The following is a 15,585-nucleotide window of genomic DNA, read 5'->3' as shown; positions in this document are numbered from 1 at the left end:
ACTCAGGCAAGCAGCAGGTGACAAAGCAACTCAATACTATATTTGGAAATCAAGTCATTTTTTATTGGGTTAAGGATGTAATAACTTATTTTGTATCCGTGTGAAAGACCAGAGCATGGTTTCCTTCCACAGACTTGCCACAAATAAAGGCTAACATAAAGTTAGGACCCCATCTTTGTGAGTTTGACCTCAACTCCAACAACTTTTACATGTTTTTTTTTAGCAAAGTGGAGTAGAACATACTACCCTTTATGTTGTAAAGTTTCATTTTCTGCCAGCTCCACGTTTATATCTGGAGCAATGAAATAAAAGCCTAGAGCATCTGACAAAGCAGAAAGCAAAAACTTCTGACACACTTGGGTCCTTACACTGTGCTTGGCAGAAAGTCCCAGTAATGTAAGGTCCATATTTAAACACAGCTTTCATGGCTTCTGTAATGTAAGCTTGTCAAGCTCAAAGGGCAGAACCTCAGCAGCCGGACCTGATAAGAAGGTGACTATTTCCAAGAACAAACATTTCATTCTGTTCAGCCAGTGTAAAGGCACATGCTTAATTTGTGTCCGTGCAGCCAGAGGTGTGTTTAAATGGCTTCAGCAAAAGGTGGAAGGCAGTGCTTAGCTCTTAGAACAGAGCCTTCTCGGTCACGTGACTGTTTTTCTAGAAATAGCCGCTGCTCCCAACACGCAGCGCGTGTTCAGCAACGAGCGGTGTGCATGAGACCACTCACCGTAACCTTCGGGGAGGTCGGGTGACTGGTGACCGTGCGGTCGGTTCTGAGGTGTGTGTGCATGGCCCCTGCCCTCCTGATTGCGGATCCGTTGTGCCTGGAGCCTCTGCTCCTGATTGGGCGATTCCAGAAAGCGGCAATTGCCCCCTCCGGCCGCCCCAGTGCTGTCTGTGTAGGGCAGGGGCTCCTCCATGTAGCAGCTGAGAGGTCTTCCGGGGCCAGAGTCTTCATACACTGGCCTAAAACACAGTCACAGCAAACCTACTGAGGTCATTCTCCAGACACAGAACAGCCATCTGCGGACTGTGATTTAAATAACAGTGTTACAATGAAATGATTCAGTGAACGACTCTTTATCATTTTGAACTTAATAAAACAGTCAGTCATTGTGGTGGCAGTAGCCAGCAGGGGGAGGCATTTAGTTAAAGTTCCACTGAAACTGGAGGCAGAAAAGGCATGGCCGCATTTGGCAGCTCACACTCACCCTTCATTTTCTAACAGTCCTCTGCAGTCCACAACAGGTCCCCCACTTCCTATCCGGTCCCGGGTCTGTAAGCTCACTGCCATTCGCAAAGGAGATTTGAAACACTTTGGTCACAAGGGGAGAGAAGTACTTTGGGGCAGGGATTTGTTTTGCATGGATTACTGTATTTAACACCTCATTGTTCCACATCACCTGAGGTGTACACACGCTCAGCAGTAGGTCCTTACCTACTATTTGGCCACGTACTGCATCGCTGTCGGTGGGGTTAAGTTTGCATAGATCCAACCGCTGATCTGGAAGGGAAATGACAAGTACGAAGTTTAAAACTCAATGCAAATGAATTTCCTACACAGTGCGAGTTCAGGGGAGGAATGAAAATGAACTGCACTGAATAAGGAGCTTACAAAAGAGCACCACCCCCCATGTCTCTGCTACAAACACAGGCTTCCATTCACTCCAACCAAAAGGGCTTTGTTCTTAGATCTGAAAAACTGCAACACCTACTTAAATAGGATAAAGAGCAATGCGAAACATGTAAAACTGCATTTCCACCAAGTCCTGATTTGCTTGCTCCTTCAGGAAGAAGAAAATGGAGATAACAGGAAGTAAGAACACACCGTCTGGTTTCACCACTACAAAATTACAACAGCATGGCCCAAAAGGCCCCATGACCCTCAAAGCATATTTACATACTGTGTCTGTGCACATTTCTATCTATTACAAATGATACGTCAGAATGGGTGCATTGAAAACTAGCATTGTACAGATTTCATTGGAGGTTGAATTCAGTGCAGTGCTTCAATAACTCATCACATTTGTAAACATGTTATCAAGTTTAAGTTCAGACAGGAACCCCGTGCGGTTGGGTGCCGAGCAGCCGGGCGGTACTCACAGCCGGTGTCTTTCAGCCGGCTGATGCCGTTGGACAGGAGTCGCACGCAGCCCAGGAACCCCGCCCCCTGCTTCTTGTGGATCTTCTTGTGATTCCAAATGCTGATGGTTATAGAGTCTGATTTCCCAATGTATCTGGAACAAGGAGACCAACGTTTCAATGGAAGACCCGCTTTCATTTCCCCTGCTCTGTGTACACCAGTGACAGTGATGTGGGCATGCAGGTCGTGCGGGAAGCTCACTCACAGGTCATAATGCTGGTTCCACTTGGGGTCCAATGTGCTCTTGACCGTGTCCGTGGAATGGCACTGTCCAGACCCGTCCACTACTACTTTGGCAAAAGGGTCAGGGAGCCCTGTGAGAGAGAACCACGCGAGCGTGAGTCAAACAGCGAGCTACACGCGGCCTCACAAACCATCCGCTGTTCACAGTGACTGGACCGACACGCCGCCACATTTCAATAGCGCCTTTATGTGTGAGGCTCGCTGTCAAGGCTGCGGGCGGCCAGAGCGAGCCTTCCCAGAGAGACGCGGGACTGGCTGAGGGACCGGGACCGGGGACGGAGAGCGATGAGAAACGCACGCGTGCGGAGCTGTGGTGACGCTAATCCACCGGAGGCCCTGACAGCTGCCTCTAAGAGCGGGCGGTTAGTCGCGCAGGGATGGCGTCCGGGCGTCCGGGCCACCGCTCCCCTCACTGCTCTCCCCCGCCCGCGCTCCAGAGGCCTGCAGGTGTACATCAGCGCGGCCCGCAGCTGCTTGACAGCGAGGACGTTCATAAGGAGGCGGCACACCGATAAGGCCGGCTGACACGGTCCCACCTCGCTGGGATCACCCAGCTCGCCTCCATTACCGCCAGACACCGCCCGTGAGTTATCTCTGAGCCGCGCAGTGGCTATTCCTAATCACTGATTTTCCATGGCATTAGCCATAAGCTATGAATGGAATTACACTCAGATGCCAGTCCAGAACACGTCAATTTAGCATTTCTTAATGTTTTGCAACAACCAACTTTTGTGGGTAATGGTCATTCAGTAAATTCATTACAAATTCGGAATGTAGCATTTATTGTAATTCATCCAGGAGGTCAACACATGAAATTTTACATTTCAGAATCCATGCAAAACTGAGGGGGTCTTTATGGACATCTGCATACAAATATGGAAAAACATTTGCATCATTTGTGACCTCAGATATGAATAGCCGCTCTGAAATCCATACAGTGGGACTCCAATATAACAGGAAATTCGGAAGATATACTTACGGAAGAAGTCCTTCTTTGCCAGATTCTTGGCACATAACACTGAAGAGAAACAGAGAGATATGGTTACTGCCCCAGTCAACTTTTAAATGACATATTTGTTGATTTTCATAAGCTTTCAATAGCTTTCAATCACACCTACCCATTCAAAAGCCTGACAAAGTTTACACTGGGTGGAAATATGTTTGGCTGCTCCTGCCCATACAATAAAAATAGCCTGGTTTATAGTGCTAATGAAAGTGTGTGTACTTTGGACTCTTTAACAGCACTGCAATTGCAATCTGTTGTGCTTTTATAGGGTTTTTCATTTGGCCTGTGAGACATATTGAGATCTCCTTACTCCTATTCGATAACCCTAACCTGCTGTTACTTTTCTTATTACATCGACATCCAGGTGCATTATCACTGGGTGAAAGACCGTGATTCAGCGTAGGCTACAATGCAATAAACAGCCACGCTGCAGCGGTCAAAATAAACAATAATGAAATAATATTGAATCAGACGGTATAATTCCTTTCCTTCAGTCAGTCTTAGGAATTTAATTCCTCTGAAGTGCTCTCTGTGTTTCAAAGTGGCAAAACCACACAGAGAGTCAGAGCTAAGACTACAGAGCACAAAGCACTTTTCTCCTTCCCTCTGGTCTACAGAGGGACGGTTTAAACAGGGCTCATGGGAAGGTCTGCAGGCGTGGGCGGTGGCATGGCTGTGAAACCCAAGTGTGCCTAATGCCTCCATAACATTAGAGGACTTCCAGACGACTAAAGTCAGACACACTCTCACATTTAACAACAATCTGTCATGGGTCTGTGGGCACATCTTAAGATTCTTTGACTGGGAATCCTCAGCTTCACACATTACAGACTCCAACAGGATTCTTTTGGACATTTTTTTTTATTTGTCTCAGCTCTCCTCTTCCAATCAGAAACTCACACAAAGAAGAGAAAGAGGAAGACGGCACTGTGTAAACCAAACGGGCAGTGGAGCAGCGGGGGCAGCAGCAACATCTTTTGGCTGTGTGCAATGGTCTGTGCTAAAACAGCCGAAAAGACACATTCTCCATCGTCATCGCCACATATTCTACTGGAGCCTTGTCACTGCCGGTGTGCTGATTTCAGACAAAGACAGCGCACCTACTAGCTATCGAGACGAGAGTGTAGAATTGTAAGCTGCAATGTTGGCCATCACTAAACGTTTGGTTTCGTCGGAATGAAACAAGACCAGAAAAAGACCGTATTAAGACAGCGCTGACTGAGTTTGTGACCATCTCATTGCGTGTCACGACAGGGGTGCACACCAACCGGGGGAAGAATGGCATGATTTTACTTCAACTTGCAAGACTGTGAAATTGTTTAAAATAACGGCTAGTGTAAGGCCAGCATAACTGTTCCCCCAGACTGAGACCCCCATGTGTGAGACAGCCACGTCTACCAATTCAGCCACTCAGAAACATAACTCAGTTTCTTTCATCACACCATTTGCTCCTGTATGCAGGAGAACTGCCTGATCACACCTGCCCCAAGTAACAAGGGAGAACGTTTCAAATCTGTGAGGCAGCGGCCAACACCTGATGTTGGAATAATGAAAGGCTGTCAAAGCACCCAGATTTTTTTAGTCAGCACCCACTGGCGTGATTCTACATAAAAACACTAGTAATGATCTGAGTTACTGATGGGTAACTGCAAAGATGATGTCTACCACTCACACTACCACATTGTTAATTGCTTGTGAATTGCTTGCTAATGCAATTGATTGTGAAACTGAAAATTACAAAAACAAATAATATCCAAATGAAACAGAAAATGCTAAGCTTAAAAAAAGAGTAAGATTAGTACCATGGTACCAGAGTGGCATTTAATGGATTGGCTGGTCTTGGTGGTGAACAGACTCAGCCGAAACCTGCTGATCTCATGGCTGAAGCCAGCAAACCACAGAGCAGAAGGTATTGATTGAAGCAGCACAAAAATAAACCCAGAGGGCTGTTTTGGTGCAGCCCTGTCTGAAGGGTCTTTATCTGACACACGTTTTGGGCCACAGAAAACACACAGAAAAAACGGCTTCTGCTCTTCTCCAGCATCTTATTCGTGGCACAAAAACAAGGGGCTCATCTATCTTGCTCGTTTGCTCTTCCTTGGAGTCTTGCATGTAGAATTATATCGGAGACTTGCAGAAACAAAACAACAGCTATATCTGCTGCTGTTGGAGAAGAGAAGCCTAATATTATGAGCTGAAACCCCAGTGCGGTATCAAAGGGAGCGCCTCACCGCAGTCTTTTATTAGCGCTCAGATGCAGCTCCCAGCAACAATAAGATTCAGAACGTTCTCTCCACCTACCGCGCGCACCAGTCTAGCAAATTAAAGCTGACATCCGCAGAGTATAATGAGAACACCAGCGATTTAAGTGTGAAACAGCCTTCCAGAAATCGAGACGGGGGAAAAACGCAGACTTCCACCGTTACGTAAGACCGCCGCCTTCTTCTTTAGACACCGCGATTAATGTACGCAGGTGTTAGGGTTTCACACTAATTAAGAGTGGCGCATGGCGTGGGCGTGAATCGATTCGGAGGCGCGGCTGCGCTTGATTAATAGGGTGGGGGGGGGAGGAGTGAAGCGATCCGATGTGATGCACTGCCCTTTTTCACACGAACGGCTCACTCTCTGTGACATAACGTGCTCAGCGGCACGGCAAACCCTGGGCTCGCGCCACTCAGAACACACCCACGCCGCAGACAAGCGCTCGCTGGAGTCCTGGGACGTTTCTGCGCATGCCGGCACACAGGGCAATAAAAAAAAGAACACAAATGAAATAAGAGCCGAACGGGAGATGACGGATTCCAGCTGTAAATTACGGAGGCGTGGCTTTCCTCACAGCCGGCAGTCAGGCAGGGCCCTGCTCAGGGGCCGCGGCGACCAATGGGAGCGCGGATGTGGAGCGGCGCTCCCTGGGCGAGGAGCCGCAAATGAAGCAAGTCCTGGTGACGTCGGCGTCGGCGGGGGAGGACGCCGCATCGACTCCGCGGCTGGCAGTGTCGTCTCCCCCGCCGCGCCCGCGCAACAATGGAGCTCAGAGCCGGGGAAGCCGTGACATCACCAAAATGATCTCCCCCATAGACTTATTCATCTTCGGCTGCATTGTTTGGTTAGCCCTGCAGAGATTCTCTCAACGTGTTCCCATTTCTGCCTTTAGTGAATCATGCAAAACCGCACAAATGTGATGTAAGCATAATTTTACTCTGCTTATCAATAAGGAGGATAAAGAAGTGTAAAAACTTCACCTCCTAGACTCACAGTTATAGAGAGATTACAAAGGAGTAAGTGCTCACTCCTTTTAGGAAACCACAGCCATCATCTTGACCACATTCTAATGACGCAGACGCAGCCTTTAAAATGCAATTGCATCACAGCATACTGAATTAAAAACAATTCCACTCTTAAGAGACAGTTGACTCATGTATAAGAGTGGAAGAGAAGGTGCAAATTGAAGAGACACCACTAGCTCCTCATTTCCTGCACATTTTCACTGAGGACTTGAAGCAACTGCACCTTCCCCTTGTGAAAAATTAAATCACGCTATTTATTAGCTGCCCAAGTTACTGAATTATTCATGTCTCCATTCCAAAAATAATTTCAGAGCATTTTTAATTAGTATGAGCAGAGCTAAATGGAGAGCCATGTTGAGTCAAAGAAAAATATGCAGAGGTTAGCATGTACAATCTGAATGCAACTCTAGACTGTTGCGTAAAATACATTTTAAATGTTATTGTTTGCACGGACAATAGAAGCCTAGAGGAATACATTTCCATTTTTTAAATGTCAGTCCAAGTGCATTTTTTCAGAGAAGCAGAATAACGATGTGAGAAATGTAATTTCCTATAACTGCCATTTCACACTGCACAAAGACATGTTCAGTCACTTTGTACACTATAGACAATGGGTGAGTGATATTCTTAAAGTATAACGGAATGCTATATTTAATTTATGCTATGTTGCCGTGTTTCTTACAGCTTCATTACAACTGCATCCGTATTATTTTACTCCAAAGATATTTGAAAGCACTATGTAAAGACCAATCTTTTTGTTCTAGTGTGCACAGGCAGGGCTCAAAATTGCAAATGTTTTGGCTGCATATGTAGGCTATGTGCACAGCCTCAAGTAACTGCCCAGGTGCAACTGATATAGTTACAGTTTTTAGGAATGAAAGACAGTGTTGGAGACCCATTAGTTCTCCCACAGTTCTCAATTTGGGGTCTTCGGGGGGGTGGGAAATCTCCCCCAATGTTATTTTTTTATGGTGGGTGCAAAGCCAGTCATGCAAAACAAGTCATGCAAATTGACAATTTCTTTATGCATGTCTTCAACAATACCACAATGTCAAGAGTGACATATGTACTTAAATAATGTTATGCTGGCATTCCAAACGTTTTGAATTTGGGAGCAGCAGTTTAGCCTATTGGTACTTTCAACTTCAAAAAAAACTCAAAGGTCCCCCTTCCAAAAGCTGCATGCCTCCCTCTACTGAAAATATTAACGAAAATGTTCCTCCTCCTGTCCCATTATACCTAATCTCTCGGGCCTGTATCTCCGCCCATGGTGTCTCATAACATTTTTCAATGCTGACAATACTCTGCTTTTCCTCTCTTGCAGTGGGAGAGCTTAGTCAGAGCTCTTCCTGCATGAACAGTGTAAACAACTGATTCAGCTTCTCTCTCCATGCAGCGCCAGGGAGATGGACATCTAGATTCTTTGCATAGGACAGCCAAAAAATCTGCCCCTTCCTCACCACCTGCTCTACACAGCTCTTAGTTCAGGTTCTGCTACGCTCACACTTGGACTATTGCAATTCCATTCTCGCCAGTCTCTCTACAGTTGCCAGATTTATAATCAGCCGAAACAGCAGACAACATGCACATCTGGAAGCTTAATCGCAAACAAGGTGGGAAGCTGTGGAGACAAAATGCTGACCAGGGGGGAGGAGGGGGTGGGGGACAGTAGGGACCAATGGCGGTCCAGAGGCAGGGAGGTATAGCGATCGAATGAACAGATATCACAGACTGGGGGATGGTTGAGATGCCCCCCATCTCAACCAAGCTCTATTACAGTACAATCACTTACTCAGACCCATCATTATACTGTCCAGTCGGGACCACAAACCGGATTCGGACAAATGTGTACAAGTAATCTGAAAACTGAACACTCAAAAACAGGCAACTGGCAAGTCACTCAGCTTGCACCACTACAGCCCTGCCGCTAATACAGAATGAAGCCATAGAACGTCAGTTTCCTCAAGTGTGCTTACATCACACAACTCCTCAGCTCACTTCATTGGCTGCATGCTAGCCAGTCCATCCCCACCCCAAAGCACTCTCCTTTTTCACTATTTCAGGCTATGGTATTTTTATGTTTTCAGGTTATAGCCTATTTTATGGTTTTATGTTCTTCTTAGTTTCTTTATTGCTTGCATTATTGCTTTAGTGATGTTGCCTCTTCACTCACTGCTCTGGGAGTGTTGTTCTACTGCTAATGTTAATGCACTTTAGTTTTGCCTATATAAGTCACTCTTGATAATAGCATCTGATCAATTAATGCGATGTAATTGCTACCAAGTTAAAAAGTTAGTTTTTAGGGCTGACAGTTCTACATATTTGCAATAATTATGTGCAGTATCCATAAAATTCCATTTAGCACACAGGAAAAGGAGGCCCTGACCAACAACCAGGCCACAAAGCTTCTTCTGAGGAGCAATAACAGATAGCTGTGAATTATTCCAGAGCACAGCAGAATGCCTGTCTGGAAAATTATAGCAACTCAATAAAACGGCTACTCTTTTGATAATAATTTCATTGTTAATGAAAGGTAGAGCAATCTTTTCCCAGAAAACCTATGCAGATTTGTACATCGCTCAGCAGTAGTGCAAGGTTCCGAATGCAAATTGTTTTACTGTACTGGGCCTAGTTATTCTTCAATACATTTCAAATCCCACAGTGGCATGGGGGGGGGGAGACCATTCAACACTCATTTGCCCAATTTGTAAGCCCATGAATCCACAGTCTTGTCTCACTCCTTTCTCAAAGGGCCAGGTAAGCTATTAAAAAGAGACGTTGCGGGAGTTAAAAATGTTAGCTTTCCTGCTCAGTTTAAAAGTGCAGTAATCTCGGGGGTGAAACGCAGGCCAAGCACAGACAGAGCCACCGGTCCCAGACACAGACAAGACGCACAAAGCAGAAGTTTGGCCTTGTTTGTTCTCCACTCATCCCTGGGGCTGCAGGGGCTTTGCACACAATCCAGCCTATGCACTCGGAGTCTTCTGACTGAAGGCCAAACAGTCTGGTGCCACACAATCATCATCAGCTGCCACTAGTAATACCACAAATCAGCCATCAGCCTCTGCTTAAACCCTTTCCTTCTGTTTGGATTAGACACACAGATATGCATTCCCACTCCAGTTCTACCACAGTATAAGTTCTACCACTATCATTATTATTATTATTATTATTATTATTATTGTAGTTTTTACTACTGTACTTCATTTTTTCTTTTTGTAAAGCGCTTTGTGCTTTTTGCAGGAAAAGTGCTCTATGAAAAGAGTTATTAATATAAAATGATTATAACATGTACTAGAGCCCTTTGCAATAAAACAGTAAACCAAATGTAAGGCTGTAAGGCCAATGTAAGAATAACAAGCTTCAGGCCATCTAAGGAGCTCAGATAATTTTGGCAAGCATATGCAGCATTAGTATCTGTGATCATGGATTCATGTGTTAATAACCGAGAGCAATTTTAGCGACTCATTTACTTTAATTACCAGAAGCATCATTTGTCAGTGATGGACTGTTCCGCACACTGGGCTGCTTCACAGAAATAGAGTGATCGTGACTGCGCCATGCTGGCAAACTGGGCCAGATTACTGGTATCACTGGCACTGGCTCGGCACCAAAATGGTCCAAAAGTGACATTCCAGCACCTTCTTATGCGTGAGGATCTACACTGTACACAATTATTTTACGCTGAGGTTGAATCTCTTCAGTTAAATTGCTAATGCAGACCTGCCAACCTTAGGAAAATATTTTGAGTACCACAATAGTCACTGTAACGCTTAGTTCACATGCTTTCGCACCACTTCGCTTTGCACACACACACGCACACATAAGCCTTTCTTCATAATTCTAGATTTGACTGTTGAAGTGATCAGGCAAAATTGTATAATTTGACCTGATTCTAAAATATCACTTACACTGCACTGGGTTATATTATGATATACTTGCAAGTCAAAAGTTTGAGTACACCTGCTTAAAACAATTTTTTTCATGATTAATGAAATGGTCAATGGTCACTCTGCAATGGTCACTTTGCTCAACAGAGCGTGCGCGATTCAAAGTTTGAACAGGGGGTCTCCGTAGCGTTTGAGTTACTGCAGCTAAATTACTCCATCAGTTATTCACACGTCTCGTAACGAGGCTAAGTCGTATGCGAGCTACTACTACGCCTAACTATATACACAAATTTATCTCATTAGGATATACCCCTTGAAATGCATCATCTCGTAGTTACCGAACACGTTTTAACGTCTTACATGTTAACATTACGGTTGTGCTTGATTATTACTCCCCACTTCCCATTTTACCTCAGCAATGCAGCGTTACGCCTCGGTGGATAATAAAGTACCGCTGCGTATCATGTTGAGTGGGTCAGGGAGGGGTTACAGAACCACAAGCACAAGGTCGTAGCATCTGGTTCAATCGGATGGATGTAGTTTAAATACCGAATAAATGTACGGTATTGTTTTGTATTAATTGATTGTTTTCCGTAATTTAATTACAATAATATATTTTTTTGTTGTTGCGTAGTTTCACCTGGCATTTCGTACCTGCGTATTTTGACCAAGAATTGCGTGGTTGGTACACAAAATGCGTGCAGGTTGGCAGGTCTGCTAATGCTTCCCATTTCCTGTCTGTTGCAACAGTGACACTGCGGTTCCTTTAAGAGACCTGCTACAACTTGCATTAATCATCATGAATACAGTGTAGTGTTCTATGACAATTCCTTTGTAAAGAGCACTACAAAAAGCTAAATGTGAGTGACTGACATGCAGCCATTCAGTCACTGAGTTCATCCACCCTTTTCAATTCAATTCACTACACTCTCTCTCTCTCTCTTTCAATAATGTACACTGCGATCCTCTGTACCAGAGAACTCATAAATCTGTACCTTCAGGAGGTTCTAATATCCCTTCTGCTCAGCTGACCTTCCCCACATGGTTTATTGCAAGACAGTAGCAAGAGGAGGTTCATATATTCAACCAATGAGGCTAAACCTTGCTTAGGCTAGGCATGCTAATGAAGCATGGTTTAGGCTAGACATTTAAACCAAATGAGATTCATCCCTTGGGTCAGCCAAAAACAGAAGCAGTTTGTCATTTTCTTTAACAGAGCAGATGGATGAGTGGAGACTGGGCAGAAGTGCTGTGTAATGCCAGCTTGACTTTTTAAGCGAGTCACATTTTTGCCCATATGACCACCATGCCCGGTGCCGCCTGTGCCTTCTGAAGAACAAACCTCCAGTCTGTGCTGTGTTGAGAATTTCAATCAGTGAGACACTGATGAAGTATAAACATAAGCTAAAAGCATACATTTCTATGAGGCTTTTTATATCCATTATCTAAATTTCTATGAGGCTTTTTGTATCCATTATCCATACCTGCTTATGTTGGCCAGTTACCCGGAGGCAACCCACGCGAACACAGGAAGAACATGCAAACTCCACAAAATTCAAATCAAGGGCATTCTTGCTGTGAGCTGACAGTGCTACCGACTGCAACACCATGCCACCCCATATAAAATATAGATAATACACATGTTCTCAGAGCTAAGCCACTCTTAAAAGGGCACATTTGCTACTGCTTTAAGGCTGAATTTCCGTACGCACTTAAGTTAACATTAATAACTAGATAAGATGACCAGTGCTGGAAAAGGGAAGCATGGGGAGGAGTTAACACTCCTGCGGAGCCACAGCAGAATCCTTCCATTACTCATTTAATTCAAGCCTAATCGAACACAGGTATCCGGCCTCACCTGTGGGGACCGCCGGCGGGGCTTGCATTATTTAGGGTCTGCTATCGTAGATGTGATCTGGGAGCAGGCTGACGGGCGGCAGTGCTGGCCCCGCGGGCAGGGCTGAGTCGGGTGAGATAAGGAAGCGTTTCCGTGAGAAGCGCCGAGGGTCGAGTTACGGCAGCAGGGCCGACGGCTCCGGAGACGCGCAGCGCCATCTTCGTTACCGTAGACACCGAGGTCAGCTCGAGCGCCACAGCTCGAGTGCCGCAGCGAAGCCGCGAAACTTCAGATGCAGGGACTCGCGGTACAAATGAAACATTCATGAGCTTCCCTGTCCTCCGTAATCCCTGCTAATATTAGTGTCCCGAGGCGGATGTATTAAACCCAAGGGAATGTTTGGTTGCACAGGACACATGCTGTTTTTGAAAGGTTAAAACAAAACTGGAGAAAGAAAAAAAACATTTGAAGGCCCGGCGGTGAATTATGAGCGTCGTCAGACGGGAAGCCCTTTTACGACGGCGGCGAGAAACGCGCGGACGGCCGGATGCCACGTTCCCTCGGGCCGGCGGCTCGGGAGGTCAGTAAACAGGCATCCGGACGGAGGCCGGGCCCGCCGCGTTCCCCCGAGGGAAGAGCGCTCGGCCCGCTCCCGCCGCAGAGCGGGGAGGCAAACACTGAGTCACCCGCATCTCAGACCCCGCATCAGGAGAATTACGAGGAAGTGCCTGCTCTAACTGCATTTCTGAGAGGAGATGCGCGATCGGCAGACCGCATGAAACAGAGCGCATCCTTTGAACCGCGCTGTGAGCACACGCCACTGTAATGCATTAGTCAAGCGCTAGCATTACGCCACATCCTGCATCAGGCGGGCTGGGTATTAATCACAAGCGCAGATTTAGGTAAGATACCAGCTTTACTTGCAACACCAGATCTTTATCAAACGAGGAGTCGCATGTTATTGAGACTACAGTGGTGGCATCAGGCTACTCAGGCAGTACATTAAGGGCTATAGAATTTACCGAACAATGAATAAAATACGCTAGTGCCTGTCGACAGGCTTTTGTGAACGTTGTGTAAAAAGTGCATTCCAGTGCGGACAACATGACACAGAGGGGAGGGTGGAGTTGATAACCAGAGACTCCAGTTGATGACTTTAGCCCAACAGAATTTAGGCCATCAGACTTCAGGCTGAACAGAAATCTGCTACGCAATAAAATGTGTAAATTCAAAAATTCTTCAAACTATTTACATATTTTTATAGCATGTATTCGGGAGTGGGATGGCATTTGAGATGCTTGATAAATATTTCATGAATTATGAATCATCCCACTTTAGCCACACGTTAGCCAGAACAAAAAAACACCATAAAAATACTCAAAATTCCACGGATAATGATTGAGTAAATGGACTGACAGTACAGCATTTTAAATGGAAAGACTACAGCAGCTGGTGACTATAATATTTTAACTACAATACCAAACCTAGAAGAAACACATTGTTCTTAAGGTAATGACCTCAATGATTTGAACTTTTCTCCCTTTCTCAAAGTTTCATCCTCTGCCAACAGAAGTGGGTATTCCAAATAATCACCACAACTTTCAACAAAGTGAATGTTTGGGGCACAGCGGCAGACTAAATCTCCTTCATTATCAATATACCGTGACCCATGATGGAAAGAAAAATGATGGCGGAAAAAAATGTTCTAGTCCTCCTAACCTACCCCAATTCTAAATATTAGACAACAACATGACAAAAGGCACCATTCAAACAGGCCAATAGGAGTGGTTCTGGAAGACACACCCTGATGAGTGGCGACAGAGTAGCTCTTGTTTGTATCAGCTGGACGATGTGTCCTGCTGCGGTACTGGATGCGAACCCTCCTTTGTTTACAGAGAACTATATCACATGATGAGCTCAGAAACATTGTCTGCACAAGGCCGTCTACGGTCAAAACCACATTTCTCCAGCTCACTTCTGCACTTTCCATCAATGACACTTTAAAGCACTCATCATTACAAACAGCTCCGAGGTCGACAGCTTTGAGATTTCAACACCAAAATCACAGCAGACATTGTACACTGGGTCTGAAAGTAAAACAGGCCAGAGGGTCCTAAATGAACTTTTTGGCTTACCTGAAAAGGGCTGGTTAACATGTAAAATGTAACAATGTAGTTTAAGCCAAATGTTAAGTTACAGTTTCAGAAAACATTACGAGCCAACCTGGCAGATGGCCACAATTTATTAATTCACCAAAGACCATTTTTGCCTGCATTTGGTATTTGGGGGGTGTAAATATCAGACCCTCACCAGCCACATCCACTGGTAAGAGCTACACATGTAATATGACTGCCTACTGAAGTCAAGAAGCAGTTGCTTCAAACTTAAAGGGCACATAATCTTCTGATTAATTGAATTCAGAATGCAAGATTTATCTTTCATTGATAGCCATAAACATTTAGCACTACAGAGCCTAGCCTAAACAGGCAGAGGCATGTTTATTAACAAGAGGGGTTGTGCAGGTGTAGCGCACTGTAGGCCTGTCTAATGTTGAGCCTTACAGTGTGGATACATTTACAGCAGGGCACAAGCATCTTCAAATATGCCAGCACAGACTACTCAGGCCTGACATACAGCCATGCGACCAAAGCTAAATGTAATCATTTCAACCAATAATCTCCATGGCAGCATGCATCAATCTGTTCGAAGTGGAAAAAGCCCTGGCTTCCACCGTGTACCCAAAACTCTGACCGCTGCAATGAAAGACTACAGAAATATAGGTTGACCGCTGGATCATGCACATTTACATTCTTAAGCAGGGCATGAAATGGAAAGCTTACTGGCCCACAAATGAAAAGCTCTCGCCCAGCCTCTTGTGTGTCTTGCAAACTTTTACAAGAACTGGAGTTCTTGACCAGGCTGCAGAATTTAAAGTATCTTCTGACAAGTGAGTCTGATATTTATTTTGTAAGAAAGCAAGAATATTAACAATTTATTACCCAAATGTATTTATTTACATATGTCCATTGAAAAGCAAGAAGGTCTAATAATGTTTTCCATCTAATGTAGCATTCTTGTTAATATCGTAGCTTGCTACCAGAGCTGCGGGTGTTTTAAGGAAGCTAATGTGATGCTTGAGATGTCTATCATGAATTTTACATGTTCTTATACAGTTCCAT

The 15,585-nt window shown here is 45.0% G+C and overlaps 1 protein-coding gene across 5 annotated transcripts in view; it reads right to left on the bottom strand.

Annotated features, from left to right (window-relative positions):
- smurf1 (SMAD specific E3 ubiquitin protein ligase 1) overlaps positions 1 to 15,585 on the bottom strand; it is a 36,652-nt gene that overhangs the window by 9,847 nt on the left and 11,220 nt on the right. For all 5 annotated transcript variants that reach the window (XM_064322558.1, XM_064322557.1, XM_064322561.1 and 2 more), the window contains exons 2-7: positions 3,366 to 3,404; positions 2,349 to 2,457; positions 2,104 to 2,237; positions 1,439 to 1,504; positions 1,212 to 1,287; positions 728 to 966 (exon numbers count right to left, since the gene is read on the bottom strand). In XM_064322558.1, coding sequence (XP_064178628.1) covers positions 728 to 966; positions 1,212 to 1,287; positions 1,439 to 1,504; positions 2,104 to 2,237; positions 2,349 to 2,457; positions 3,366 to 3,404 — 663 coding nt within the window. The remainder of the gene's footprint in view (positions 1 to 727; positions 967 to 1,211; positions 1,288 to 1,438; positions 1,505 to 2,103; positions 2,238 to 2,348; positions 2,458 to 3,365; positions 3,405 to 15,585) is intronic.

The sequence above is a fragment of the Anguilla rostrata genome, chromosome 2 (genome assembly GCF_018555375.3).
Source record: "Anguilla rostrata isolate EN2019 chromosome 2, ASM1855537v3, whole genome shotgun sequence".
In the NCBI taxonomy this organism is placed as follows: domain Eukaryota; kingdom Metazoa; phylum Chordata; class Actinopteri; order Anguilliformes; family Anguillidae; genus Anguilla; species Anguilla rostrata.
This window is presented reverse-complemented; position numbering and strand designations above follow the sequence as displayed.